The following is a 27829-nucleotide window of genomic DNA, read 5'->3' as shown; positions in this document are numbered from 1 at the left end:
ACCCCGGCCCCTCTCGGGCTGCAGGGGGCGTCGTGAGGCCGTGAGGGCCCCGCGTCCTCGGCTCTGCCTCTGCGCATCTCGGCGCGGCGCCCGCCATGAGTGGGGCCACGCGCAGCGGCCTCGACATCTCGAGGCGGAATCCCCAGGACGACTTCGAGATCATCCAGAGGATCGGCAGCGGAACCTATGGCGACGTCTACAAGGTGAGGGGCGCCCGGGGGCACTCCGCGGTCTCCCGCGGGGGGCGGTGACCGCGGACCCGGGCGGAGCCGCTAGGACAGAGCGAGGCTTTGCGGCCTCGGGCCCCGTCTACCCCGATAGCCACGACGTCTGTCTGCCTGTCTCCTCGCTTCGCTGTCTGCCTGTCCCCTCGCTGTCTCCTCTAGACCCTCTGTCTCGTCGTCTTGCTGTGGACAGATGTCTCTCTCTCTTTGTGTATCTTCTTGCCTGCCCCCCCCCCCCGTCTCAGTGTCTCCCTGCCCCCCCGTGTCTCTGTGTTGTCTATCGCCTGCCTCACTCACCATGTCTCTTCTTCACTGTCTGTCTGCTTCTCCGCCTCCCCGTCTTCTTGCTTGGCTCCCTGCCCCCAATGTCTCCTCGTCTGTCTCCCTGAGACCTTGTTTCTGTGAATGTCTCCTCGAGTCTCTGCCCGTCTCTACCTCCCTGTCGTCTCGTCTCTGTGTCTCCTGATCTCGTCTCTGTGTCTCATGATCTCTCGTCTCTGTGTCTCCTGATCTCTCGTCTCCGTCTCTCCGCTTATCGTTGCCTCCGTGTCTCCTCCTGTCACCACGATGTCTCTGCGCCCTGAGGTCTGGAAGCCGCCGCCAATGCCGAGGACATGGGTTTGACTCCGTATGGGGGGGAACCCGTGTTAGTGTGTTCAGTTATTTCCATGTGTTTGTGTTTCCTGCAGAGTGCGACTGTTACGTGTTTTTCTGCCCATGTCTGTACTTGTTTGTCTTTACCGAGTCTATGTTTACGTTTGTGTGTGTGTGTGACTGTGTATGTTATGTATGTTATGTCCGTGGGAATTGGTGGTGTAGCGGTTAGCGCGCAGCGCTACGAATCTGGCGACTCGGGTTCGATTCCCGCTCACGGCAAACACCGGTGACGATTATCTGAACCGGTCCTGGTCCTCCCCTAGGTCGACTCAACCTCAAATCAGTACCTGGTGCGATGTGTAAACATTGCCGCTAGGGAGACAAAGACGGCCGGGCGTGGTGTTGGCCACCCACCCCCTCGTGTGCCGTGCTGGCCTTTATAGGTGCTCGCTAACTGCACTTGCCCCTACAGTTTGTTAAGGCTATACGGGGATCTTTGTCTTTGTTATGTGTCCGTGTCTCTTTGTGTTTGTCCGTGTGTGTCTCTGTCTGTGCCTCAATGTGCGTCTGTCCCTGAGTGTCTGTCCCTGTGTGGCTGGGTGTGTCTGTCCCTGTGTCTGGGTGTCTGTCCATGTGTATATAAGGCAACTGAATGGGGTGTCAGCCGCACCAGCCCCTTCATGTGCCTTTCTGACATCAACAGGTGCTTGATAACAACACTTGTCCCTATTATATAAGACGATGTGTGGTTCTGCGTGCGTATATGTGTGTATGTGTGTATATATTTATGTGTGCGTATGTTTGCGTCTGTGTGTGTATTCATGTGCGTGTGTGTGTCTGTATTAATGTGTGTCTGTGCTTGTATGTGTACATTCCAGGCGAGGAACATGCGTTCGGCAGACCTGTCAGCGATTAAAGTCATCAAGTTGGAGCAGGGTGAGGCTGCCCGTTTGCCCTGCTGCCCACATCTCACTCCTGCTGCCTCGTGCTTCCCAATTCTACCCCGTGCTTCCCACTTCTGCCCGTGTTTTCCCTCCTTCACGTGACTTCCTCCTCCTACCCGCACTTCCTCCATCTATGAGACCCGCACCGTACCCCGGCCCCCGCCATCCTCTGGAGGCCCAGGAGCCATCACCCACATTCCTCAGCTGCTGTCAGTCACGTTATCGGCACAAGTGGAGGGCCAGCCCGGGGCCGGTGGGCTGCAGCCACCCTGGGCAGGTGTGGCCGGGATGGCGTGCGGCAGGTGACACCGCTCGCTGCCCCGGCATTCCTCCTGGGTGCTCGGAATAGCGCGGGGCCGCGGGGCCCGTCCCTGGAGGAGGGAGGAATGAGCGAGGAATGCGGCTGGCGTGCGAGCGATCAGATGTCGTGGATGCTGCGTAACCACGGCGGACGAGTCACTGCGGCGGCATGACTGCGTTTGCCCTGAGCCGGGTTCTGTTTAGTATGGGGGAGGGGGGTGGGGGTCCTGGGGTGGGGCAGGGGTCCCGATTACCACTCAGGGCAGAAATGAGAATGACATGCGGTCCACAAGGAGGTGCGAATGGCTCCACCGCCATAGCACGCAGGCGTGAGCTGGGGCCTGGGCGAGGCTGCGAACCCGCGTTGTTGCCGAGCCCTTCCCGCGAGACGCGTCGCTCTGTGTTCCGCTCCGTGTCCTCTGCCGGGTGCTGCAGGAGATGACTTTGCCGTCATCCAGCAAGAGATCATCATGATGAAGGAGTGCAAGCACCAGAATATCGTCGCATACTTCGGCAGTTACCTGAGGTGGGTGCTGACTGGCGCAGCCCCACAGCTGACTGGCTGGCACTTGAGCACCACCGCCTGTGCCTCAAGAGTAGAGTGAATTAGCAGTGTGTCTGAGCTGTGTGTGTGAGTGGTTTACGTGGGAGCAGTGTGTGTGTGAGCGGTGTCTGAGCGGTGCGTGTGAGCAGTGTGCATGTGTACGTGAGCGGTGCGTGTGAGCAGTGTGCATGTGTATGTGAGCGGTGTGTGAGCAAGCGGCCATGTGTGCTGTGCTGGTGGTGCAGGCGTGACAAGCTGTGGATTTGCATGGAGTACTGTGGGGGAGGCTCTCTACAGGACATTTACCATGGTGAGCCACACAACGACTGGTTCTTGCGCTGGGACGTGTGTTCATTTAAAGTCCACTGGACTTGACACGGTGCGTTATCCCGACACCTGTGTTGGTTTCCAGTGACCGGACCTCTGCTGGAGCCACAGATCGCCTACATGTGCCGGGAAACGCTGCAGGTTGGACACATGCGAGCACAGTGGCACAAGCACACATATACAAAAGACAAAGACACGTACAAAGATCCCCCGTATAGCCTCAACAAACTTTTGGGGCAAATGAGACCCAGTGAGAGTAGTTTTCGAAAACTGAACTTGGTCATGAAAAAAAACACAGCAATGTGCCTAGAGTGAAGGTTTTCAATCAGTGCATTATGCTACCTGCCGTGACGTATGGATTAGAAACGTGGACATTAATTACGTACGTGTGCGAAGAAGCACGGAGAGGTGAATGTTGGAGTTCTACTGAGACCCAGAAAGGGGAACTCCCATTAAGGGAACAAACACAAATCACAGATGTCACACTAGCCAGTTAGTAGGGGAAGTGGGTTCAGACAGGAAGCTTCGAGGTGAGAATGGGGTCGGTGACGAGGCTGGTGATGGAATCGCAGACAAAGGGGAACGCGTTCGAAAGGATGAGCACCATGGAGACGGAGCGATGAAATCATCAGCCCATGTGCAGGAATGAGATAGATTGTGGCATCACAGAACCGTGAGAGATGGCGACGACTTTGGGGAGGCCTTCGTCCAGCAGTGGATAGACCCTGGCTTTTGATGAAGATGCTGTGTGTGGATCCCATGGCCACTACCCCGCCGTGTGTTGACGATTGATCGGAGAAGGAAGCGTTGAACGCGGGCTCACGGCGCTCATGGTTGTGTCATTGTGTGCGCTGCAGGGCCTCGCGTACCTGCACAGTCGTGGAAAGATGCACCGCGATATCAAGGTAGGCTAAACGCACGCGCAATTCATAATTTCCACAGCACCTCCGTGTGCCTGCAGAGCGTGCAGTGCATGGTTGATGGTCTCCATGCGCAGTTTCCCGCTGTGGGGCGGTGACGCGGCCCAGCAGTAGCTCGTTTGCTGCAGAGGTTCGCAGTTTGATTCGGGCAGGTTACCCTTGTTAATACTGCGGTGTGTAGCAACCGTAAAGTACTATGCACTGTCTGCTTCACAGGGGACGTAAAAGATCGCGTGACATCATTCAAAGAAAAGTTGTCCATTTTGTGCCAGTGTCAAGGAACCTAATTTGCCAAATTAAAAAAATTACACTGCCAATTGCTCAATTGGAAAATGCAGAGTCCTTGCCTTTGAATGCAAGAACTCGGCAGGACCCTCCTCAAACCTCTTGAGACTCAGCGGGCTTTGTTGGGTAACTGAACGTAATTGCAATGACAGTGTCGGTCCACCAGAGTAATGCCGTGTGTCTCCGTGCATCCTCCTGCAGGGAGCCAACATCCTCCTCACGGACCATGGGGACGTCAAGCTGGGTGAGGAGGCTTTGCCCCTGTGCCCCCCACACCCCTGTGCCCCCCACACCCCTGTGCCCCCACTCGCACTGGGACTGGCCACACGTGACTGTTTTTCTCTGTTTGTGTTCAGCTGATTTTGGAGTTTCGGCACAAATAACTGCGACGATTGCCAAAAGGAAATCCTTCATCGGCACGCCGTACTGGTGAGCAGCGTGCCCCGGCCAAGGCCAGGCCTCCCTGGGGCCCTCGCTAGACCCGGCTGTTTATGTTTTGAGAAGGCATGCATGCATTTTGACTGTACACGTGTGTGTGTGCGCTAGTGTTTAACTGTGGGGAGCGGTAGTGTAGTGGTAGTGTAATGTAGTGGTTAGCACGCTGCGCTACGAACCCAGCGACCCAAGTTCGATTCCCGCTCACAGCCAACACCAGTGACGATTATCTCAACTGGTCCTGGGCCTCCCCTAGGTCGACTCAGCCTCAAATTAGTACCTGCTGCGGTGCGTAAACATCGCCACTGGGGAGACAAAGGTGGCCGGGCGTGGTTTCTGGCTACCCCACCCCCTTGTGTGCCGTTCCGGCCTTCATAGGTGCTCGCTAACAGCACTTGCCCCAACAGTCTGTTAAGGCTATACGGGGGATATTTGTCTTTGTTCAACTGTACATGTGGCTGTGAGTTAGGGTGCAGTGGCGCTGTTGTCGCACTGTGCTATGACCCTGGCAACCTGAGTACGATTTCAGTTCATGGCCAAGATCGGTGAGGAATAGCTTCGCCTTAAATTATACCTGGTGTGGTGTGTTAACATCACCAGTGGGGAGACTAATTGTGCTGGCCACCCACCCCCTCGTGGGATGTGCCGGCCTTCATAGGTGCTCGACAACAGTCTAGCTGTATATTTGCATGTGCGTAACGCAGAGTAAGTGTAGGTGCTTGTGTGCATAGTTGGTGATGTGTAGGTGTTGTGGTTGATGGTGTAGCAATGTTTGGGGTGCGGCTGATATGCGTGCCATTCATGCGGGTGGGTGTTGGTTTGGCGTGTAGCCATTGTGGGTGTTGCTGTGATAATGTATTTGGATGTCGCCGTAATGTGCTGCTGCTGTAATGATGGTGTGTGTGTGTTGCTGCAATGATGCAGGATGGCACCAGAGGTGGCGGCCGTGGAGAGGAAGGGCGGCTACAACCAGCAGTGCGACGTGTGGGCCGTGGGCATCACCGCCATCGAGCTCGCCGAGCTGCAGCCGCCACTCTTCGACCTGCACCCCATGAGGTACCAAGCCCCACCCCACCCCCACCCCACCCCCGCCACCACCGGCCACCCGTAGTTATCCCAGGTGACCCCTGGCGTGTGATTGGGTTAGAGGCCGACCGAAATTCGGTTTCGGTTTCAGCGCCGAAAGTTGGCAATTGGCCACTTTCGGCAGACTTTCGGTTTTGGCTGAAAGTAAATTTTTTAACTTTCGGTTTCGGCCGAAAGTCAATTTTTTACTTTCGGTCTGGTTTCGGTTTCGGCTGAAACTGATATTGACTTTCGGTCGTCAACCGAAGATCTATTTTTAGAATATAACGCGAGTACTAAGTCTATCAGCCGGTCAGTCGGGGGATCTTTGTCTTTAGCCTGTGTGTGTGGGGGGCGGGGCAGCGACTGCGTAGCGATTCGCGCGCTGCGCTACGAACTCGGCGGCCTGAGTTCGATTCCCGCTCACGGCCGGTGACGATTATTTGAACCGGTCCTGGGCCTCCCCTAGGTCGACTCAGCCTCAAACGAGTAAGTGGTGTGGTGTGTCAGCATCGCCACTGGGGAGACAAAGGCGACCGGCCGTGGTGAATCCAAGTCCCGGGCGAAGCCGGGTAGTAAAGCTAGTACAGTATTTCATAAATCTTGTGTTCGTTAACTTCGGTTATATACCTTTCTGTTTCGGTTTCGTCCGAAAGTGAAGTTAAACTTTCGGTTTCGGCTTCGGTTTCGGCCGAAAGTCAATTTTATCTTTCAGTCTGGTTTCGGTTTCGGCCTAAACCAGAAATTCAGTTTTGGTCGGCCTCTAGATTGGGTTGTGATCGTGATGTCTTTTGTGGTTCTGTTCCTCTCCAGGGTTCTCTTTCTCATGTCAAAGAGTGGCTACCAGCCGCCGAAACTAAAGGACAAGGGTCGCTGGTAAAGTCCTTGCCATCTCTACAGCAGTGTCACTCATCGCAAACACGCACTCAGGCACACTCTCGTTGCACACAAAAACAACGATTCTCCATATAGCCTTAACATACTGTTGGGGCAAGTGCTGTTAGCGAGCACCTTGCACACACTCTCCCCACACTCTCACACACTCTCTCTCCACACACACCCTTTACACACATTCACATACTCTCCCCACACTCTCACACACTCTCCCTGCACTCACACACACATATACTCAACATTGCATCAATGTTTATTCAACGTGTGTATAAATTGGTGTGTATCATAGAGATGTGTATAAAACCAAGACCCATATCTAACACAGAGGATCCTTGCCTATGAACATCTGGCAGTTCACCAATATTGGTTCAATCAAGCCTGACTCTGTTGATGAGATATTGAATGTATGTATTTATGTTGAACTTCTTTCGCACCGTATTCTGGTTCATTTGTGGAAATGAGCATGACCATATAATATATTAATTCGGCAAGCGGAAGTCAATGCAGCTGGACAAGCACTGGGCGGACATGGTCGGATCTTGCAGTACGACATGTGCCAAAGAATTGTGTACACGCTACAGCTTGGTTATGTTTTTGCCAGACTTTCCATACAGTTGTGAGTTGCAATAATTGAGCCTTGTCAATACGACGCTACATGGCAACGTGTTGCCTTTGCCACGACTCAATCGTGGTTGAATGTTTCGTAGAGCCCTGAAAAACAAATTGCAGGACCTTACTATATTTTGCACATGGTCATACAATTACATTCTAGTCTTTAGATGAGTAGAAAATGTAATCTTGAAGTCTGTGACCATCACACCTGATCCTCCCACATTTTTTTCCCTGAACCTGAGTGCCAACCAGCAGAACCTTCGAATTTTCTGGATTAAGCAATCTTCAAGGTTACCAAGGCTCTCCATATCTTACTTTTACTTTACTGCAGGTGTGCAATTGTGTATCATCGGCATTTTTATGGAACTTGTTGTCATGCGATGAGATGACATTGGCGATCGTAGAGATGCATGTCGAAACCAATCCAGAGTTTTCTTGCATTCAACCAATACTAAAGGAAATTCACTTCAAGTTTTTTGTGGAGACAAGCGGTACGATGAGCGGTTGAGAATCGGTCTGGGGTCATGGTTCATACTCTTTGGGTTTATTTTTCTTTTCGGTAAAGTCACGTAGGTAACATTTTTTATTAAATAAATGAAAACTAAATTAAATCACGACGTTTCGGGCACAACACAAGCGTCCTTCAGGTGGGGACAACGTAGCGAAAGCACAACCGCTTAAGTGTGTCTAAGAGATGGCTGTGACGAGGAATTATATCGTCGCGGGGGATGGAGGGAGGGGAGGGGCCATGGTGAGTGTGTGGGCGGGCTGTGGACTGGGAGGCAACGTTGTGAAGCACGGGGCGGGGGGGCGCTGGGAGGCAACGCATGGAGTTCAAACTGAAGCTTTGTGATGCAGGGGGCAGAAGTAGATAAGAAAGCTAAGATTAAGCAGCCTTTTGTTATGCTGCCGGGGGGGTAAATTAGAAATGCGCAATATGAAAAACAACGTGTGGTAATGGTGGTGATGGTAGTGTGTGAAGCTGGGGTAACAGACTGAAAATATGGATTTGGTTTCAACATCGAAAGCGCACAGCTTAAATCTGTAGAGTTGCTGAGCCCGGCGGTCATCGCTGATGCGTTCCGTGCCAGGATTATGCAGTTGTTGAGTTTGGCGCCATTGCAGGACGGTGCTGCCCCCTGTTGGCTGCTCCCATGACCATGCAGCTCCCCTGATGGCGCGGACAGCGTGACGGCTCGGGTCGCGTGACGGCGAGGCGGCTGTGTGCCTGTGTGCAGGTCGCCCGTCTTTCACAACTTCATCAAGCTGGCGCTCACCAAGAACCCCAAGAAGCGGCCCGCGGCGGAGAAGCTGCTTACGGTAAAGCCGATGTCACACGGGGGCGGCACACGGGGCCGGGAGGGCACTTGCCGTGGCGGCGGCGCAGAGCTGATGGGATGCGCGCGGTGTGGTGTGTGCGGTGTGTGCGGTGTGTCGCGTTGTGCGGGTACAGCACGCTTTCTTCCAGCAACCACTGAACCGCGCACTGGCGCTGGAGCTGCTGGAGAGAGCTAGCAACCCCGAGCAGCACCACACGGCACAGAGCGCGTCTGATCAGGACGACGAGGACGCTGAGGTGCCGCGCTCACCGCACACTCTCCGCATGCGCCACGCACACAGCCTTGTACCCCCCACCACTACCAGGTCCCTTACACTCCTGTGCCCCACACAGCTACCCCCACACCCCTTCACTCCCATCCCCCCCTTCTGCCCCCGAACCTCCACCCCCATATTCCTGGGGTTACTTTCTATATCCTCTCCCATGCGCCTGCGTGTGTGTGTGTCCCGGCTTGTGCCTCCACCTGCGCATCAACACGCGTTTCTGTATGTCTGTACACGTCTCTGTGTGTACCTGTGTGTGCATACATGTGTCTGTTTGCACCTGTTTGTGTACATGTGTGTGTGTGTACATGTGTCTGTACTTCTTCCAACTTTGCATCTCTTCTCAGCGCAAGAACCTCTCCCTGGTGAAGGTCCCCCCCACTCCTCAAGGCCCCCCAACCCTCAAGACCCCCTCCACTGCTGCCCCCAAATGCCCCTCGACACTCCGGGCCCCAACCCAGGGCCCCCAAACTCTCAAATCTCCTCTTCCTACTCGGGCAGCACCCACGCCACCAGGGCCCCCAAAAACACAGGAACACCATAATTTACCAGCACCCCCCAAGATACAAGAGCCACCTACCCTCACAGGGCCACCCAAAACTGATGGACCCCTTACTTTACCAGGGCCCCAAAAAATACAAGGGCCCCCTACACTTACGGGGCCTTCGAAAATACAGCCCCCCCCTAACCTACCAGGGACTCCCAAAAAACAGGGACCCATAACTCTTCCAGGCCCAACTATCCTGGTAGTGTTTTCCAAGGCCCAGAGAGCCCCTACCCTCCTAGTGCTCCCCAAAACACAGGGGCCCCCTACCGTCCCAGGGGCCCCCAATATACAGGGACCCCCTCTCCTTCCAGGACCTCTCAAAACACAGGAACCTCCTACCTTACCAGGTCCTTCCAAAATACAGCGAACCCCTCTCCTTCCAGGACCCCCCAAAACACAGGGGCCTTCTACCCTTCCAGGTCTTCCCAAAGTACAGGGACCCCCTATCCTTCCAGGACCCCCCAATATACAGGGACCCCCTATCCTTCCAGGACTCCCCAAAACACAGGAACCTCCTACCTTACCAGGTCCTCCCAAAATACAGGGACCCCCTATCCTTCCAGGAGCCCCCAAAATACAGGGACCCACTCTCCTTCCAGGAGCCCCCAAAATACAAGGGCCTCCTACCTTACCAGGTACCCCCAAAATACAGTGTCCCCTGACCCTTCCAAGCCCCCCGAAAATACAGGGACCCCCTACCCATCCAGGCCCCCCCAAAACACAAGGAGCCCCTGCCCTTCCAGGGCCCTCCAAACTGCAAGGACCCCCTACCTTGTCAGGGACCCCTACTTCTCAGGATCCGCCCTCCATCCCAGGACCTGTCAACCCTGGGGGGCCCTTCGCCTTTGCTGGAGCCCCCCCCGTCACTGTGCAGAGCAGCGGCCCCCCCCCTACTCTGCAGGTAGCAGCTGATTTGTGTTTTGCAGCAGTGATGACTCTCTAACCCGTAACCCATAACCCCTAACCCGTAACCGTAACCCGTAACTCGCCACCCATGGGGCTGCACTGAGGGTGGAGTAACGCTAACGCCGCCGCTTCCCTCGTCACTGCCGGCACTGTGAACGCTCCCAGTCTCACGACGTCTTCCCCCTCATCTCTTTCTCTCGTGATGCCCCCTCTCAACCCCGCCTTTGATGGCAGCCCCCTTCTCTATCCCCCTGCTCACGATGACCATCCCTTCATGCGATGGCCACCTTCTCTCGGTGAACATTGTTGACTACTGTACTCGTGTATCTATGTATGTACGTTGAACTTCTTTCGCACCGTACGTAGACAACGATGCTCATCGGAGGTGCGGGGGAAGGACAACAAACTAAACACAAAAAGCAGTCGTCAAGAAATTAGTTTTCAATCTAGATGTAAAAGTGACGAGTCCTAATGAAGATGAAACCAAACCGCAGGTGTCTCTCTGTTTCATCGCTGCCTCTGTTGGGACGGCCACATTTATTAACTCTCCTCCGTGCTGGTGACCTAAACGATTCTACGGCCACACAATTGGCTCTTGTCTGGAGCAGGCTGAGAGCATTGCACGTGCGCCGCGGTGGTCACGTGGCGTGCATGCGGGGCGTGCGGATGGGGGTGGCGCCTGCCTGCTGCGTGTGAGCAGCGCGCTGCTACGCGCCATTGAGTTTGTGTGCGGCCTGCACGACACGTTCTCCTGCTGCGATGAGTTCTCTCATCATTCACATGGAACGTCGGGTTTGAATCCCCCCTTTTGTGTCATGACGGCCACCGCTCCCTCTTGCTGTGCTGCCTGCGTGTTTGTATTACAGAGTTGTGTGCGTTTGGGGAGCGGAAGTGCATGTGGAGTGACAGTGTAGCGGTTAGTGCATTGCGCTATGAAACCGGCTAGCCGAGTTCGATTCCCACTTGTGACCAATAACAGTGGCAAATATTTGAATTGGTCCTAATTCGTACTTCAGTTTTCCCAGCCTTAAACGAGTACCTGGTGGGGTGTGTTAACATCGCCACTCAGGAGACAAAGGCAGCTGGGCGTGGTACTAGCCACCCATCCCCTCGTATGCTGTGCCGACCTTCATAGGTACTGGCCAAGAGCATTTACCCCAATAGTATGTTGAGGCTAAATGAGGCATCATTGTGTGTTCACGTGTGTGGGTGTGTGCAGCCAGCGCTGGTGGTGCCACGCCGCATCCCCTCCAACAACAAGCACGACCGCGCTGAGCGCACGCGCTCCGAGATCACATGTGAGACACCCCGACACGCTACACAACCACCACAACAATTATAATTTATAAAGCTTCTGAATTCAATCGGCTATGATCAATCCACTGCTGGATGAAGGCCTCTCCAAGCTGCCACCATCTCTCATGATTCGGCGATATGACTCCAGTATCCGCATTTGAGATGATTTTACTGCTCCATTCCTTGGGTGAACGCCCTCTTTGGGCGACTTACATTAACGACTACGTTAGGGTAGCAGAGGGGAGTTGGGGGGGGAGTTAGGGCTGGGAGACACTGGGGGGAGGGAGAGAGCGACTCTTGCCGCAACCGCGGCTCTACCGGGGACCAACCGGGGCTCAGTAACAACGGGCAGCCAGGGCAGCAGGGAGGGCCGAAGCCGTTTAGGGACCTCACAACTCATGAGCCCACGTTGGGTCACCGCACCCCTTGAAGGAGGTGGAGTGGGAGGTGCGCGAGCAGTGAGGACGCGTTCCGGGTCACCGCCACTCAGCTACTGTCTCCCTGCGTACCCTTCCTCCTCCTCATATGTCAGTTGACCAGGTGACCTTTGATCCTCCGTTGAGGAAAGAGACGGTGCCACATCACGACCTGGTAGGTGGCGGAGGGAGCCTGCGGTGGTATGCACACAGACGCGCACAGCCAACACACACACGCACATGCATGCACGCACGCGCATACACAACACACACACACACACACGGCAACACGTACACGGCACACGTGTATGTATACACGCACACATGAGCCCGGCGCGTGGCGCATAACTCATTGCTAACGCATCCTGCCAGCTCCAACTTTGACTGTAGCCTAACTCACGCACGCTGGGGATGCACGAAGAGCGACACCGCTTGCAAGATAACTCGTGACACGTGCCTGTGTGTGGGTGCGTGCGTGCGTGTGTACGAGCATGGGAGTGTGCATTTGTGTACGGTTTTGTATTTGTGTCCATGTGTTGCCGTGTGTCCCTGTGGGGTGGTGTGGTGTCTTTTGTGTTGTGTGTCTGCCTTCTGTGTGTGTCTGTGTATGTTGTGTATTTGTGTTCCGTGTGTTTGCATATGTGTGCGTCTGTCTCTGCCCTTTGTGTGTGTCTGCTCTGTGTGTCTGTGTCATATGTGTGCATGTGTCTGTGCGAGTCAGCCCCACGCGGGCCAGGAGGGTGCGGACGAGTTGTACTTCACGGCACGGCCCTTCCTGGTACCGCACACCTCTTTTCCGTCTGTGTGTCCATGCGTCTCGTGCGTCTCGTGCGTGCACCCGTCCCACGCTTATTTTGCGTCTCATTCCGAGCTTTGCGCTTGTGTGCGACCCCCGGCACTGTGGCCACAGCCACGCGTCCACGTGTGCACTTCACTGCCCATCTCCGTTTCCCATTATTTGTGTGCATGGTTTGTCTGTCCGCCTGTCCGTGGGCCCGTGAGCTCACCGCCACGCGGGGTCCATTTTTGCGTGCTCACCCACTTCTGTCCCCTGGCTGTTTTTGCAATTGATCTCTTGACTGTGCACCCCCTGAATATTTACGACTGCAACGCAGAGAACAAAAACACGTCGCAAGTTGAACTCTTACTGCTGTCAAATGTGACCTGGAGCACTCGCTGCACCAGATAGATTCAGAGTGAGGTAGTCGCTGATTAATTGATGACCCAGCACTCACTGATTCACTCCAGTCACTCGCTCACGCAGCAGTCGGGCATCTCCTCATCACTCTTATATCGGTACTAACAAGGTTACTGATTCCATGTTGAGGACTTAAAGATATCGACTGTTTCATCTCATCCACACTGTTCAACCACCGCACTGCACGTCACAACAACTCTCTCACTCACTCATCCACTGACCACACTACAGGTCACAACGCTGCTTCCTCCATTGCACTGCTCCACTTTGGAATTCTCCCTCATCGTTTATTTTTCCCAAGCTCTTGTTATGACCTCGCTCGATTCCTGAAATGCGTTGGCCCTTATCTAGAGGGGGTCGGAATGACTGCAGTTGAGAATTACTGGCCTGGAGGAGGGGCTCCAGCCTTCATTAGGCCGCCCTCCTCCCTGCTAGAATCGTGAGGTGATTGAAGTGCCAGCCTCCAGAGCGATGGGAGAGCCGAATGCACGCGGTGGTTCCTCTGCTCGTGCTGCGGCCCTCGCTTTGTACCTGTGGATAACTCCATGCTTTCTGTGTCCGTGTGTGCGCGTGTATGTGTGTTGGCCTGTCCTCGTGTGTGTGCCTGTGTATGTTTCCATACCTGCGGGTGTCCATGCACGCATTTCTGTGTGCGTGCGTGTGTCCGTGTGTGTGTGTGCGCATGCGTGTCCCTGCGTGTGTGCATGTATTTTGTGCGTTTCAGGACATGCAGGAGGAGTATGAGCTGGGCAGTGGGTGGTCAACCTACCCCAAGGAACCCACGTCCTCCAAGTGAGGATCCGCAATGCACCCGCATTCACTCACTCACACTCCGCCACTCACACCCCTGCACTCGATCTCGCACACACACACACACACCCTCAATGCCTCACGCACTAAAATCTTCACTCCCTCACTCGCACACATAAACTCAACATGCATGCACACATTCGCGAACACGCTCCCTCACTCATAAAAATATGCCTTTTAGCATTTAACATGCTCCCACACACACACATCCTCGCGCCCGCGCCCCACACTCACATGCACTCATCCCCTCAAACACGCTCGCACACATCCTCGCACATGCTCACACACACACGTCCTCACACGCTGCCACGCACCACCTCGCCCGTGCTGTAGGCCCCAGTGTCCCGCATCTGCCGCAACGTAGCTAGTCTCCAAGCAGTCTCCTTTACTCGGGGGAGCGGCTTGTGTTGCACCAGCTTTTGACGATGCTTTACACCTCAACCGATCGGAGGTGACCGCCTGCCCTCCCCTGCCTTGCCCTTCCCTGTGCCTGCCCCGCCCCTCCACCCTACCCTGCCCTCTCCTCCCCGTTCCCCGTATCCTCCCTGGCAGGAGCCTCCTCAAGTCTGTGGAGGAGGAGTTACAGCAGAGGTACAAGATCCACGCTACGCCCGCCCTAATCATTCCCCTGCGTACAGTGCCAGGCTTTCAGATCCGGGGTTTCTCGCTCTCACTAACGACGTCACCATCCCGCCGACGCGTTGTCCACAGATTACGCTTTGCTTCCTAAATAATCGTGCTGGCTGTGGTGTGGAGTGCGCAGTGGGGGTTGGGGGTGAGGAGCCTTAACAGCCGTTGGAAGCCGTGAGGCTGCTCGCACTAACCCTAAACCCCGCCCCCCGTGTCCTCTCCAGGGGTCACATGACACACCTGGATGACGATGATGAGTCTGAACAGTAAGTTGTCCTCTAACCTCTAACCTCCACTGTCGTGACTAACGTCGAGTATTTTTGTGGGAGCCTCGGGCCAGAGGAGTGTTGGTGGTGCATTGAATTGTGTTGGGTTCAAGTTGATTTTGATAAACGAGGCAAGAACTGGAGAGGCCAGGATAGCCTCGTTTGCATGACTCACGAGAGCAGTAGAGTCGCAGGAGGGAGCAGCTGATTCGCTTTCACTGCGACGACACTGACCGCGAATCCGTGTGGTGCGTGTGATTCCAGCTGCACCCTGAAGCGGGCGCCACCACCACCCATCCCCACAAAGGTACAGCCCCCGGCTCTCCACTCAATACACCACCACAATCACCACCTACACCGCCCGTCACAACCAATAACAACAACTGACGTTCGCAACTAAGTGGCGGTAATGTCACTATGGCGCTTGTGCTAGGCTACGTGTATCTTGAGGCCATGAAAAGCGTTAAAGGCTCGCTGACAGGAGGTCATGGGACAGATCCAGATCACTGGCACATGCACCAATTGTGCTCTCCACTGTGCCAAATGTCTATTTTAGCCGCCCAGCGCTCTACGCGTTGTAAGTGTCGGTCCTCCACTTTCCGCTCTTGTTGGAAGGTGACTGCCTCCAACTGCCCAGTAGCATCCTTTACGAGCCTCATCCATTGAGATTGATGTTTACACCGCTGGTACCAGTCATCGGCAAGTCGACTCAGCTCCACATCCTCCTCTACCGCATCAGTCAAACTCTATTCTAACCCGTGCCGTGCCCGTTTAGCCCCATATTTCCGGTCAAACAGAAGCTGCTTAGGCATGCGGTTGCTCGGCATGTGGGCTTCGTGACCCAGCCAACGCAGCCTCGCTACCGGAGAAGCTCACCGATGAAACTGACCAGATCATAACTCAATACCACCACAATCAGCAACACCACCATCACCACCGCTCCTATAATGATTGTGAAGTGCCACCGAGTCATTGCCGTTGATGGTTGTGCCGCTGTTGGGCGCCGTGTGTGATGGGGATGTCGCACCGCCGCGTGTGCTCCCCCACAGGCGCGTGGCACCGGCAGCTCGGAGGAGAGCACACCGGACGAGGAGCGGTGCGCCACCATCCGCAGCGTGGCACCGGGGGGCACGGGGAGCATGCGCGGAACCCCCCCTCCTCCACGGCCACCACCCCCCCGCCTTTCCCCCCGGGGCGGCCCCCCACCACGGCCGCTAGGACCTCCCCGGCCCCCTCCAACCTCCGTCGAGGGAGAGGAAAAATCGGCGACCGTGGGGGCAGCTCCCCCCAGGCCATCGCAGCTCGCACCCCAGGGCTCCCCTGACACCTCCAGTAAGCCTCCCACCCTCCCTCCCCTTCTCCCTCCCCCCCTCCCTCCCTCACACACAGCCGGCATAGGATGCAGTGGTGCGAGTTGAGCCCTGTGGTGACTCATGTGTGTGCATGCTGTGTTGTGTGTGCATGCTGTGTTGTGTGTGCGGAACCTGCGTGACGTGCGTGCGACACGTGTGTTTGTGGCACGTGCAGCGAACGGAGTGCTGCCCAACGGTGAGCGGGGGGCGTCGCCTGCGGCAGTGGAGGTGGAGCGGGACTCGCAGGGGGCCTCCGTGCCCCCCACCGTGCCCCCCCGGACTCTGAGAGGGGACAAAGACAAAATGGATGCCCAAGTGAGCGGAATAGGTGGCATTGAACGCCTTGTAAAGGACGGTTGTGACACCAGGGGCTTTTGCCCCCACCCAGGTTCTCTTAACCCCCCCCGCCACCCCCCCCCCCACCTCTGTCCTGCAGAAGCAGAGCATCAACGGGCTCCCACCGACTCCGAAAGTGCACGTGAGTCTCTCTCATCATCATTGTCATTTAAACACAGTAGCTGGGCACAGGCCCAAATCGTCACGGGGCCAGCAACAAGCAGCACTATCACAGATAAGAGTGATACACATTTCTTGAATTGAGTGAAGTTATCGTAAAAGCTTGTCGGGAACAGAGACGATGATAAGAGTATGGAATTCCAAAGTTGAGCAGTGTGAGGGAAGAAGCGGAAAGATAAGGTGACCTGCAGTGCGGTGAGGTGAGTTGGTGAGTGGGTGTGTCGATGAATGGATGTGTGGGTAAGTGAGTGGGTGAGTTGGTAAGTGGGAGCTTGCCTCTCAGAGGTGGGGACTTACCATCAGCCCTACCAAAACTAAGCACCTGCCTGGGTATTTTGTACCATCGGAAACTCCTCCCCCACAACTCCCAATTGGTGATAGGGCAGTTGTGGAGAGAGTGGAGAGTTTCCCATACCTGGGCAAGGTGCTCATGACCGGCTTCGGTTTGACAGCAGAGGTCTCCTAACTCCGAATCAGTCGAGCGGCATTATCTTTTCATCAGTTGCGTAACGCTGTGTGGATGCTACCTGGTTTATCGCTCTGCACGAAACTTCAGGTCTTCTCGGCCACAGTGATTCCCTCCCTTCTCTACGCTTGCGAAACGTGGACCCCCCTAATGGAACATCTTCGGCGGTTAGAAACATTTAGGCTTGCCTGCCTACGATCCATCCTGGGTTTAACCAGGCTGGATTGTGTGAGGAGCTCACATATCCTCGAAAGATCTAGACAAAGTCCCATCGGTGAGCTTCTCTGGCAGGCAAGGCTGCATTGGCTGGGTCATGTAGCCCGCATGCCCAACCACCGCATACCTAAACAGCTTTTGTTCGGCCGTATCGAGGGGGCTAAACGGGCGCGGCATGGGCTAGAGAAGAGATGGAGTGATGTGGTACAGGAGGACGTGGAGCTGAGTGGACTTGCCGATGACTGGTACCAGCGGTGTCAAGATCGGCCTCTGTGGAGGAGCCTCGTGAAGGACGCTACTGGGCAGTTGGAGGCAGTTGCACTCCAACAACAACGGAGGGGGAAGGAGTGATGCTCACAACAACGAGCGGAGCGTCAGGTGGCTAAAGCACATCAAGTTAGCACAGTAGGGGGCACAGGTAGTGCATTAGCCAGTCATCTCAGTCGATCCGTGGCACCTGGGTCTGCCCCGTGACCTTCTGCCAGCGGGCGTTTAACACTTCACATGGCCTCAACGTGTAACATAGCCTGGCACAAGTGTCGTGGTGACGTCATCGCCACTTAGTGGCGAATGGCGGTTGTTGTTGTTGAGTTGGTAAGTGAGTGCGTGGGTGAGTGAGTGGGACCTGGACAGAGGGCGGTGCTGTGCTGGGTGCTGATTGGCGACTTGCACTCTCTCTTGCCTCCCAGATGGGCGCATGCTTCTCCAAGGTGTTCAATGGCTGCCCACTCCATATCAACTGTGCGTCATCCTGGATCAACCCCGAGACTCGCGGTAACGCACGCACGCGTGCCTTCTTTACAAAGGGGGACACCACCAGGGCATATTTCCAATTCGGGAGAACCTTTGCTGTGGTGCAGACAGTTGTAATGATCTACACTATGGGGACCTCATTTGCCAGTAAAAATATGATAATTGGTTCTTTACCCTTCTATCTGGCAACAAAACTGACACCTTTTTACAAGGAGTCATGTTTGCATAGACCGCAATACCTGCAGTCATAAATACAAACAAAAGACATAACTCTGATAATGTGCACTGTCCTTGAAGTTGATTGGTCCACACCCGAGACAGCTTTCCTTCGAGCCTAGTCTCAGCTTTCCTTCGAGCCTAGACTAGGCTCGAAGGAAAGCTGTCTCGGGTGTGGACCAATCAACTTCAAGGACAGTGCACATTATCAGAGTTATGTCTTTTGTTTGTATTTATGACTGCAGGTATTGCGGTCTATGCAAACATGACTCCTTGTAAAAAGGTGTCAGTTTTGTTGCCAGATAGAAGGGTAAAGAACCAATTATCAGTTGTAATGATGTCATATGGGGCAGCCGGCACACAATCACCACCCTGAGGAGGTCTTCTTTACCCGGCTTTTTACCTGGACTCAGGTTCCGGATACCTCTCCACACTTGTTCAACAAATGGCGCGTCAGCCGGCCACTTGGCTACTTGAGCGGTGGCGTGGCCCAGTGGGCGAGCTTTCGCCGCATATTGCAAGGGTTCACGGTTCAAATCCGGCGGCCGCACCAGTCACTTCTGGCGCGTGTGTAATACCCATGGTGGTACTCCGCGTCATCCACTTCATAGCGGACGTTAGATATTGCTGTTCGGTCGTTGGAAAGAGCATCCCGCGAGTCGCGTCATTGTGTCCACAGACCAGCACCTCATATTCGGGGCTGATGAGGGCATCTACAACCTCAACCTCAACGAGCTGCACGAGGCCAGCATGGAGCAGGTGGTGGCCCACGCACCCAGCACACGCCGCACCATGCACCACGGTACACGCCACGCACGCAGCCCAACACTCCATTACTGCCCCACACCAGCAGAAAACACCTGGGGGTAGGAGGGTTGTTGTGACTCTGTGTGTCCTTGTTGTTGCAGCTCTACCCCCGCCGCTGTTGCTGGCTCTATGTCGTCAACAATGTGCTCATGTCCATTTGCGGTAAGTGCTCCAATTACAATTTATACTCGGTTTATACGGCAGCATCTAAATGCAGCCGCATCTCAACATGCTGCACAGGCTGAGTCGGTGGGGGGGGGGAGCTATGTTCTCAACAGAGGCGGTCATAGGCAGATGACAGGAGTCTTGAGCCATGGACTTGAACAGGGGCAGGGAGCCAGCAACATGGGTGACTGGGGGAAGGGAGTTCCAGATCTAACCCCTCCCTACTGCAGTGCTTCGGGTAGTACTGCGCATCGATGGCTTTGTAAGGTGGTTGTGTGTGAACTTGGGGTGGCTGTGTTGGTTGTTTATAGTGGTTGTGTGTGCGTGTGCGGTGGCGGGTTCCTTACGGGGGCTATGGTTGCTGTGCGTGGTTGCTGTGCGTCGTGTGGCGGTGCGTGCAGGAAAGACGTCCCAGCTCTACTCGCACAGCCTCCTCGGCCTGTTTGAGCAGGCGAGGAGACAGCACAGCCTTCCCGTGCACATCCCCACACACCGCCTCCCCGACCGCATCATACCACGGTACGGGGAGGCAGCCTCGCGCCGCACAACTCGTTGACGCCACCCCATGTGCCTCACCCGTGACACACCGCTCAAACTGGTCTCGTCTGGCTGTGCTGTCTCCGTGCAGGAAATTTGCCGTTTCGACCAAGTTCCAGGACACCAAAGGCTGCCAAAAGTGCTGCGTAGGTGAGGTGTGAGCGGCGCGCCCATCGTATGCCTTGCCAACCTAAATAGCCGCTCACTAATAGCGCTTAGTCCATCGGTCTGTTAAAGGCTATATGGGAGATTTTTGTCTTTGTGTGCGTGTGCGAGCGCAGTGCGTAACCCCAGTACTGGAAACAAGTACTTGTGCGGCGCGCTGCAGTCGGGCATCATACTTCTGCAGTGGTACGAGCCCATGCAGCGCTTCATGCTCATCAAGGTGAGAGGTCGCAAATCTCCCCAGCGCCGCCACCTTAGCGGTTGAGTGCATGCGTCACTCACGCACGTGCGTGCGTGTACACCTGTGCACACATACGTGGAGAGTGGTAGTGCAGCAGTTAGCACGCTGCACTACAAATCGGTTACCCGGGTTCAATTCCCGCTCAAGGCCAACACCAGTGACGATTATCTGCACCAGTCTTGGGCCTCCCCTAGGTTGACTGAGCCCTAAATTAGTACCTGGTGCAGTGTGTAAACATCACCACTAGGGAGACAAAGGAGGCGGAGGTGTTGGCCACCCACACCTTCGTGTGCCATGCCGGCCTTCGTAAGTGCAACTTGCGAACAGCACTTACCTCAACGGTTTGTTTAAGCTCTACACCGGGGGTCTTTGTGTACACCTGTGTGTTGCGTGAGCAGCACTTTGAGTTCCGGTTGCCGGTGCCACTGCGCGTGTTCGAGCTGCTCGTGGTGCCGGAGCACGAGTTCCCGCTCGTGTGCGTGTCGGTGAGCCGTGGCACCGACCCCGGCCAGGCCGTGCGGCTTGACACCATCAACCTCAACTCGGCCTCCTCCTGGTTCACCGAGACCAGCACCGGTACGAGGCCAACCTCCTGCACCACGGCCGTGGTGACGTGATCTGGATATGTGTGTGTATGGAGTAGTAGAGGGGTGTGTGTGTGAACGTGTGTGGAGGAGTAGAGGTGTGTGTGTGAACATGTGTGGAGGAGTAGAGGGGTGTGTGTGTGTGAACGTGTGTGGAGTAGAGGGGTGTGTGTGTGTGAACGTGTGTGGATTAGAGGGATGTGTATGGACGTATGTGGAGTAGGGGGGTGTGTGTGTGAATGTGTGTGGAGGAGTAGAGGGGTGTGTTAACGTGTGTGGAGGAGTGGAAGAGTGTGTGTGTGTGTGCGTGGAGGCGTGAGTGAGGCGGTGCCGGTGTGACGCTGTGTTGGGATGCAGGCGGCGCACCCCTGGAGCACGTGCACGTCACTCAGCTGGAGAAGGAGACTTTGTTGGTGTGCACTGACAGTGAGTGCACTCCCTCCCTTCTCATGCTCACCCACCCCTTCCCTCCCATCATCCTTCATCCAGCCCTCCCTTTACACGACTGCCATGCATTCATGCACGTGTGCGCACGTGCATGTCCATGCACGTGTCTGTCCTCACGTTTTGTGAATAATAGGGAGCAGTAGTGCAGTGGTTAGCCTGGTTGGCTACGTACGGTGCGAAAGAAGTTCAACATACAGCGACCCGCGTTCGATTCCCGCTCAAGGCCAACACCAGTGACGAATATTTGAACCGGTGCTGAGCCTTCCCGAGGTCGACTCAGCATCAAATGAGATCCTGGTGCAGTGTGTGATCATCCCTACTCAGGAGACAAAAGACGGCCAGGCGTAGTGCCGTGCCGGCTTTCATAGGTGCTTCCTAACAGCACTTGCCCCCCACAGTCTGTTGAGGCTATGCGGGGGATCTTTGTGTGCGTGATGTGTGTGCGTGATGTGTGTGCGTGTGTATAAATGCGTGCGTTTGTGTGTAGGGTGTGTACAGATCGTGAATCTGCAGGGACGCCTCAAGTCCAGTCGCCGAATGGCGACCGAGCTGCTCTTCAACTTCCGCATTGACTGCATCGGTAAGATGCGGCACAGCTTACGGCACGCATCACAGCACGCATCACAGCACGCATCACGCGGCCCCGCTGTGTCACCCCATGTGTGACACCCATTGTAACCCACTGTGTGTCCCACTGTATAACTCGCTGTACGGCCTGTGGTGTGACCCGTTGTGTGACTTGTTGTGTGTCCCGCTGTGTAACCCGCTGTGTAACTCGCCTTGTCCTCCCGCTGTGTCTCCCACTGTGTCTCCCGCTGTGTAACCCGCCGTGTCTCCCGCTCTTGTGTAACCTGCTGTGTTTCCCGCTGTGTAACTCACTGTGTGAACCGTTGTGTAACTCCCTGTGTCTCCTGCTGTCACCTGCTGTGTCATCTGCTGTGTAACTCTGTGTGTCTCCCGCTGTGTCTCCCACTGTGTGACCCGCTGTGTAATTCGCTGTCTCCCGCTGTGCCCCCCGCTGTGCCCCCCGCTGTATAACTCGCTGCATGACCCTTGGTGTGACCGGCTGTGCCACCACCACTGTGCACAGTATGCCTGCAGGACAGCGTGCTGGCGTTCTGGAAGCATGGCATGCAGGGCCGCAGCTTCCGCACCAACGAAATCACTCAGGAGATCGGCGACCAGACACGCGTGTTCCGCATGCTGGGCTCAGACAGGTGAGCTCCCGCGGTGTGCCGGGAGCCGTGTGGTGGGTGGTGTGCTGGGTGGCATGCTGGTTGGGTATCCTGTATGGGTTTTTGTGCTGTTTGGTCTGGTGTGTTGCGTGTGGTTTGGTGTGCTGCCTGTGGTGTGGTTGGAGTGTGATGTGCTCTGTGTGGTGTGCCATGTGTGGTGTGATGTGACGCGTGTGGTGCGTTGCGGAGCGCGCTGTGACGTCGCGGTGCGTGTGCCGCATACCTCAGCAGGGTGGTGGTGCTCGAGAGCCGGCCGACAGACAACCCGGTCGCCCAGAGCAACCTGTACATCCTGGCAGGACACGAGAACAGCTTCTGAGGAAGGGCCCTGGGGCCTCGTGTGCCCCCCCCTACCCCACGTAGCCCCCCCCCCCCCTTCCCGATGTGGCCCTGCCGGAGCTTCGCTTGCCACTGGAACTGCGCCTAATCGCTCACGAAACGACGAGGGAAGTGGCCTCACGGCGCACGCGCCGACCTGGGGGGGGCCCGTGATAAGCGGAGTGCGGGGGACACGGGGGGCCCCGCCGCCACCGTATAGGAAGGGGCCGGAACGGGGCCTCCGCTCGGTGCCAAGTGACTTGCGGAAGCGAGGGGAGACAGGGCCCCTCTCTATACGGGTCCCCGAGATGCCTGGATGGGGCCGAACCCCGGGAGGGACTGGGGCCCCCAGGGCCCGCAGCCGCCGTTCATGACGACGCAGAAACGTGCAGGGCCCCCACGCCGCCCCCCCCCACACAGACGCTTCGTTTTTTTAAGTTTATTTACACCTTTTGCCAAAGCGTAAGGTCTATCAAAGTTATAGATTTGTTGAAAATTTTATTGCCGATATGTTTTAGAGCTCTCTAATATTTAATATTGGTGGCAGGTGTACTTGAGAAGTATAAATCCGAGCACTTTGCTGGAGTGTAATATATAAACATGTAACAAGTTATAATTTTATAAGTGCAGTCAGTAAAATTCGCCGGCTTCGCACGGCTAGCGTGGCTGCAGTGGCATATGGCTAAAAGTTCTGCTGGGTGGGGAGCCCTCCACGTCGGTGGTCAGGTCTCTACCAAGGCCATCGGCTGCCAAGGCAACTCTCTCCTCTTCGGCAAAAGCGTTTTGTACACGTACCACGCAGTCTATATTACAGTATATGCAGTATACGCGCGCATTACCCTGCACGCATGCAGCCTGGGGGTGGGCGACGTATCCCGTCCCCATGGCCGCGCACACACACTACCTTCGCGTCCTGGTTTATGCAATAATTATTTCCGCATTTGAACGAGTCAACTCCCCTTATTTGGAGGCCTCGTGAGACACGGCGCGTGTGGGCTCAGGTGAGGCGGGGACTGGGTCCACATAGGTGGTGGCCTGGGTGCCCTGGGTGGCTGGCAGTGTGAACACTAATTACCGAAAGCAACCGTAAGTTGAAAGTGGAGCCTGGTGAAACACTGGTGCTGGGAGCCCATGAATTAAATATCACACTTTAGGGTTGCGGTTTGGTTCAAGAATGCATGAATTTCTTTACATTACTAGTAATGCAGCGTGTCCACTCGTACAACATGAGTGAAGATGAGTAATTTATTCCATTTTCATGGGCATAGGAATAGACATGAATCAAGTTGCATTCCTCAATCTGGGTTAGGGTCAATGACATGGCTAGTACTTGTGGTGGCTCGCTTGTTGGTTAGGGTTCGTGGGATGGCGAGTACTCGTGGCTAGCTAGTTGGTTAGGATTATGATCAGTAGGATGGCAAGCACTAGTGGTGGCTGGCTCGTTGGTAAGGATTATGATCAGTGGGATGACGAGTACTCGTGGCTGCCTCGTTTAATCTGGGTTATGATCATCGGGATGGCCACTTGTGTCTGGCGAGTTGGTCTTAATCAGTGGGATAGCTAGTACTGGTGGTGGCTGGCTGGCTGGTTGGTTATGGCTCTGGGGTAGCATTGGTTGTCTGGTGGTGACCGTGCACACGCTGCTTGTCCTTTATTATTGTGATGTATGGCCCCTCAGTGTTCGGTGCCTCCGGCTTGTGGTGTTCACATGGACCAGGTCTCCCTCCTCACTCGCGCCCCACCCCACGTTCCTCTCCCTGCCTGCGCGGGGCTGTAGTCTGCATACTGGGTGGAGTTGAGGGTTGCATTTGGTTGAGTTGAGCTGGGGGGAGTTGAGATGAAGTGTAGTTTGGTGAAGTTGAGGGTTGAGTTGGGTGGAGTTGAGCGATGAGTGGAGTTGAATTGAGTTTTGTGGAGTTGAGTACTTGTATGGAATTGAGCTCGGTGGAGTTGATGGTTGGATTAAGTGGAATTGATTTGCATTGAGTTAGGGTCGAGTTGGATTGAGTTAGGGATGAGTTGAGTTTGACTGGGTTGAACTGAGTAAATTTGAGGGTGGAGTTCGGTTGCACTCTGCATTGACCCCGGGGACCCCTTTCACGGGGAGGAGGATGAGGGAGGGGGCTGCTTGTATAGCATAGCAATGTACATAACGTTTCTCGGAGGTCGCGCTGACGCGTGCAACCATGTTCCCCGCAACCTCCACACACTACTGAATGCGCTTTGCGGGGGTCGTGGAGGGGGCGAGGGTCGGGGTTCTGTTACACAGTGGAGTGGGGGCAGCGCGCCTCCCGACAGCATGTGTCGTGTTCTGTGTAAATATTGTAAAATACAATGAGGACCGCAGTCGTGACGCCTCCCTTACTCCGGGAACCCCCACGCTGGCTACACACGGTCAACTATCAACAACACCGCTTCACTATAAACTAAAACCGGTCACACTATCAATTACACCGTTACACTTATCAACTACACGACATGGCCAACAACACTGCTAACTATACCACAACACTACACTTTTAACTACGCTAATTGCAACACTGCATCTCCGACACCACGAATTTCATCCGCTGCACTGCACTCAGCTACACCACCAATTCCACCACTCCACCTACAGGCTGTTTAACAGCATGGTGCCATCAGTGGCGTCAACCCACGGACAAATCCAGCGGCAGCAGAGACGTGGACCCACTGGTCAGCAGAGATCGCGAGGTCACCGAGAGCCTGGAGAGGGGGGCTAGCTGTTCAGTGGTCGGTTAAGTGAGAGCAATTATCTCACGAATGTTCACAGGAGGGGAATATTTGAATGGGATGAACATTGGATGGTGGACGGCGGGCAAGAATAATAACGGGAGTGGCAGCTGTGGATTTGAACGTATCGGAGATGTCCACCGAGAGGATGGAGCGATGACATCGGTTAATATGCAGAAGACGCATGGATTGTTACACGAGGATCGTGAGAGGGTGGCTGCGGCTTGGGAAAGTCCTCATCCAGCAGTGGATCGATCACGTAATTAGCTGCACTACGTTGAAACCTGGCGTTCCGTTTCCCCCATGGTAAAAGCCGATTGGCGTTCGCTGCTTAGTGGCGCAGACGACATGAAAAATCGAATAATCACGAACTACCCTCGGTGATACAGGCGTCACATTTGTCGAGTGTCCTGTGGTTACTTAAGAAAAACATCAAAGATGTTCACCACTGATATATTTTTTCGTGGCTGCCTTTTTAGAAAAAAAAAACACGCACCATTGTGAATATCTGGCAAGTTTCATGTTTGTATCACAAATTAAACGATTCCTGTGAAAATATGCACTTAGTGTGCCCCACTGTCATGTTGAGTTCGTCCCTTTAAACGCGGGTTTCAAACCACATGTCCCGGCCGTATGTCGGCTCAGCGCTCCGAGTCTGTGGCATGGACATTGACATCGGATTGAAGCTTTCGTGACTGCAGAAATTATTGTGCTCATTGGTTCTTTCGGTAAAGTCACGTAGAAAGGAAATAATAAAATAATAAAAATAAAATTGTCTTTCCGACAGACCTGTTCTTCACCTGAGGACGGCTGCTTGCGTTGTGGCCGAAACGTCGTGAGAATTTTATTTTATTATGTTTTTTATTATTTTCCTTCTACGTGACTTTACCGAAAGAACCAAGAAGATGAATCCCTGCAGTCACGAAAGCTTTAAATCGAAAGTCGCGTATGTAGAAATCAAATCAAATGTAACTAAATTAAAATAAATCACGACTTTTTGAACGCAACACAAGCGATCATCATCAGGAGGAAATGGGGCAAAACAGAGCAGGGGGACATCAAGCACACAGCACAGAGAACGGTAAACTGCACGGAGGCAAACAACAAGAAGATGGGAGATGAGAACTCAACAAACCTTAGAAACAATGTGATTCAAAACCAGTAGGCCAACAACAGTCAGACACTAACCTGGTTGACCACGTATTTCAAAAGACTGCTAAATTTCGTGTTCAACTTCTGGGCGAACTTACCAACGTCGACAGAGTGAACAGATACGAGAGGTACAAGGTAGCAGAGATGCATACATACAGAGAAGAAGACACAGGGAAAGATGCTTTGAGCAGCACAGAGGGACAACCAGAGTAACAACACATCAAGAGACATACACACACGTGGAGAGGCACACACAGAAAGACACCTGGAGGGATAACGTAAAGTCACGTATGTAGAAATAAAATAAAATTTAACTAAATAAAAATAAAACCAATGAGCATTATAAACCCACGAGGCCACGGCTTAATGAGACATGCTCGAGCCTGTGACGTCACTCCACATGAGGCCCATCCTCGCGCGTGACGTCACTCCACATGAGCCCCTCCCCCCTCATTAATATTCACGAGTGGATGAATTTTTACACGAACGCAGAGGAAGGTTGAGCAGAATTAAATAATGAATTACGCAAAGTCGCTTCAAATATGACGTTCGTTTACAGAAAGTGACGGTACAAGAATAAATCTACGCCGTGCTACATCCGTGCGTGACGTCACTGCAAAAGAGCCCCCCCCCCTAATTAATATTCATGCACGCGTGGAAATTTACACGAACGCACATGCAGCACCCCTCCACAATAACCATTAACGGGTGACGTCACTCCACATGGGGCAACCCCCCCCCTCATTAATAATCATGAAGGGTGACGTCACTCCACATACCGCACCCCTCCACAATAACCATTAACGGGTGACGTCACTCCACATGGGGCAACCCCCCCCCCTCATTAATAATCATGAAGGGTGACGTCACTCCACATACCGCACCCCTCCACAATAACCATTAACGGGTGACGTCACTCCACATGCCGCACCCCCCCCCTAATTAATAATCATGAACTCAACAATTTTTCTATTGAATTTTTCAGATTTACTGCAACATACACCCGTCCTTGGACGGGCAAAAGAAGCGAGTTTAGCAAGAGTCAACTCCTGTGTGCCGGTCTCCACTACTCGTGATCTGCAGGCAGAGC

At 54.5% G+C, this 27829-nt stretch overlaps 1 protein-coding gene across 6 annotated transcripts; it reads left to right on the top strand.

The window, feature by feature from the left end:
- On the top strand, window positions 1–26145 carry LOC133360164 (mitogen-activated protein kinase kinase kinase kinase 3-like). 6 transcript variants are annotated; one of them, XM_061578770.1, is made up of 34 exons: window positions 1–203; window positions 1700–1757; window positions 2501–2591; window positions 2855–2919; window positions 3022–3077; window positions 3794–3841; window positions 4343–4385; window positions 4498–4570; window positions 5501–5632; window positions 6455–6517; window positions 8386–8467; window positions 8601–8723; window positions 9097–10197; window positions 11422–11500; window positions 12031–12089; window positions 12636–12692; window positions 13837–13904; window positions 14475–14513; window positions 14777–14818; window positions 15083–15125; window positions 15868–16150; window positions 16346–16485; window positions 16607–16648; window positions 18058–18142; window positions 19017–19096; window positions 19246–19306; window positions 19711–19828; window positions 19938–19996; window positions 20128–20231; window positions 20651–20828; window positions 21194–21262; window positions 21771–21863; window positions 22374–22500; window positions 22747–26145. In XM_061578770.1, the coding sequence occupies exons 1-34, from the start codon at window positions 96–98 to the stop codon at window positions 22835–22837; spliced, it is 3960 nt and encodes a 1319-aa protein (XP_061434754.1). In that variant the 5' UTR covers window positions 1–95; the 3' UTR covers window positions 22838–26145. The 6 variants fall into 6 exon arrangements, with proteins under 6 accessions (XP_061434754.1, XP_061434785.1, XP_061434773.1 ...); XM_061578801.1 differs by lacking the exon at window positions 9097–10197; XM_061578789.1 differs by lacking the exon at window positions 12636–12692.
- Window positions 26146–27829: the final 1684 nt, after the last annotated feature.

Source organism: Lethenteron reissneri, chromosome 8 (assembly GCF_015708825.2).
Source record: "Lethenteron reissneri isolate LAM-NWPU_2019-01 chromosome 8, ASM1570882v1, whole genome shotgun sequence".
NCBI classification, from domain to species: domain Eukaryota; kingdom Metazoa; phylum Chordata; class Hyperoartia; order Petromyzontiformes; family Petromyzontidae; genus Lethenteron; species Lethenteron reissneri.
The sequence above is the reverse complement of the archived record's forward strand: the minus strand, read 5'-3'. Positions and strand labels throughout refer to the sequence as shown.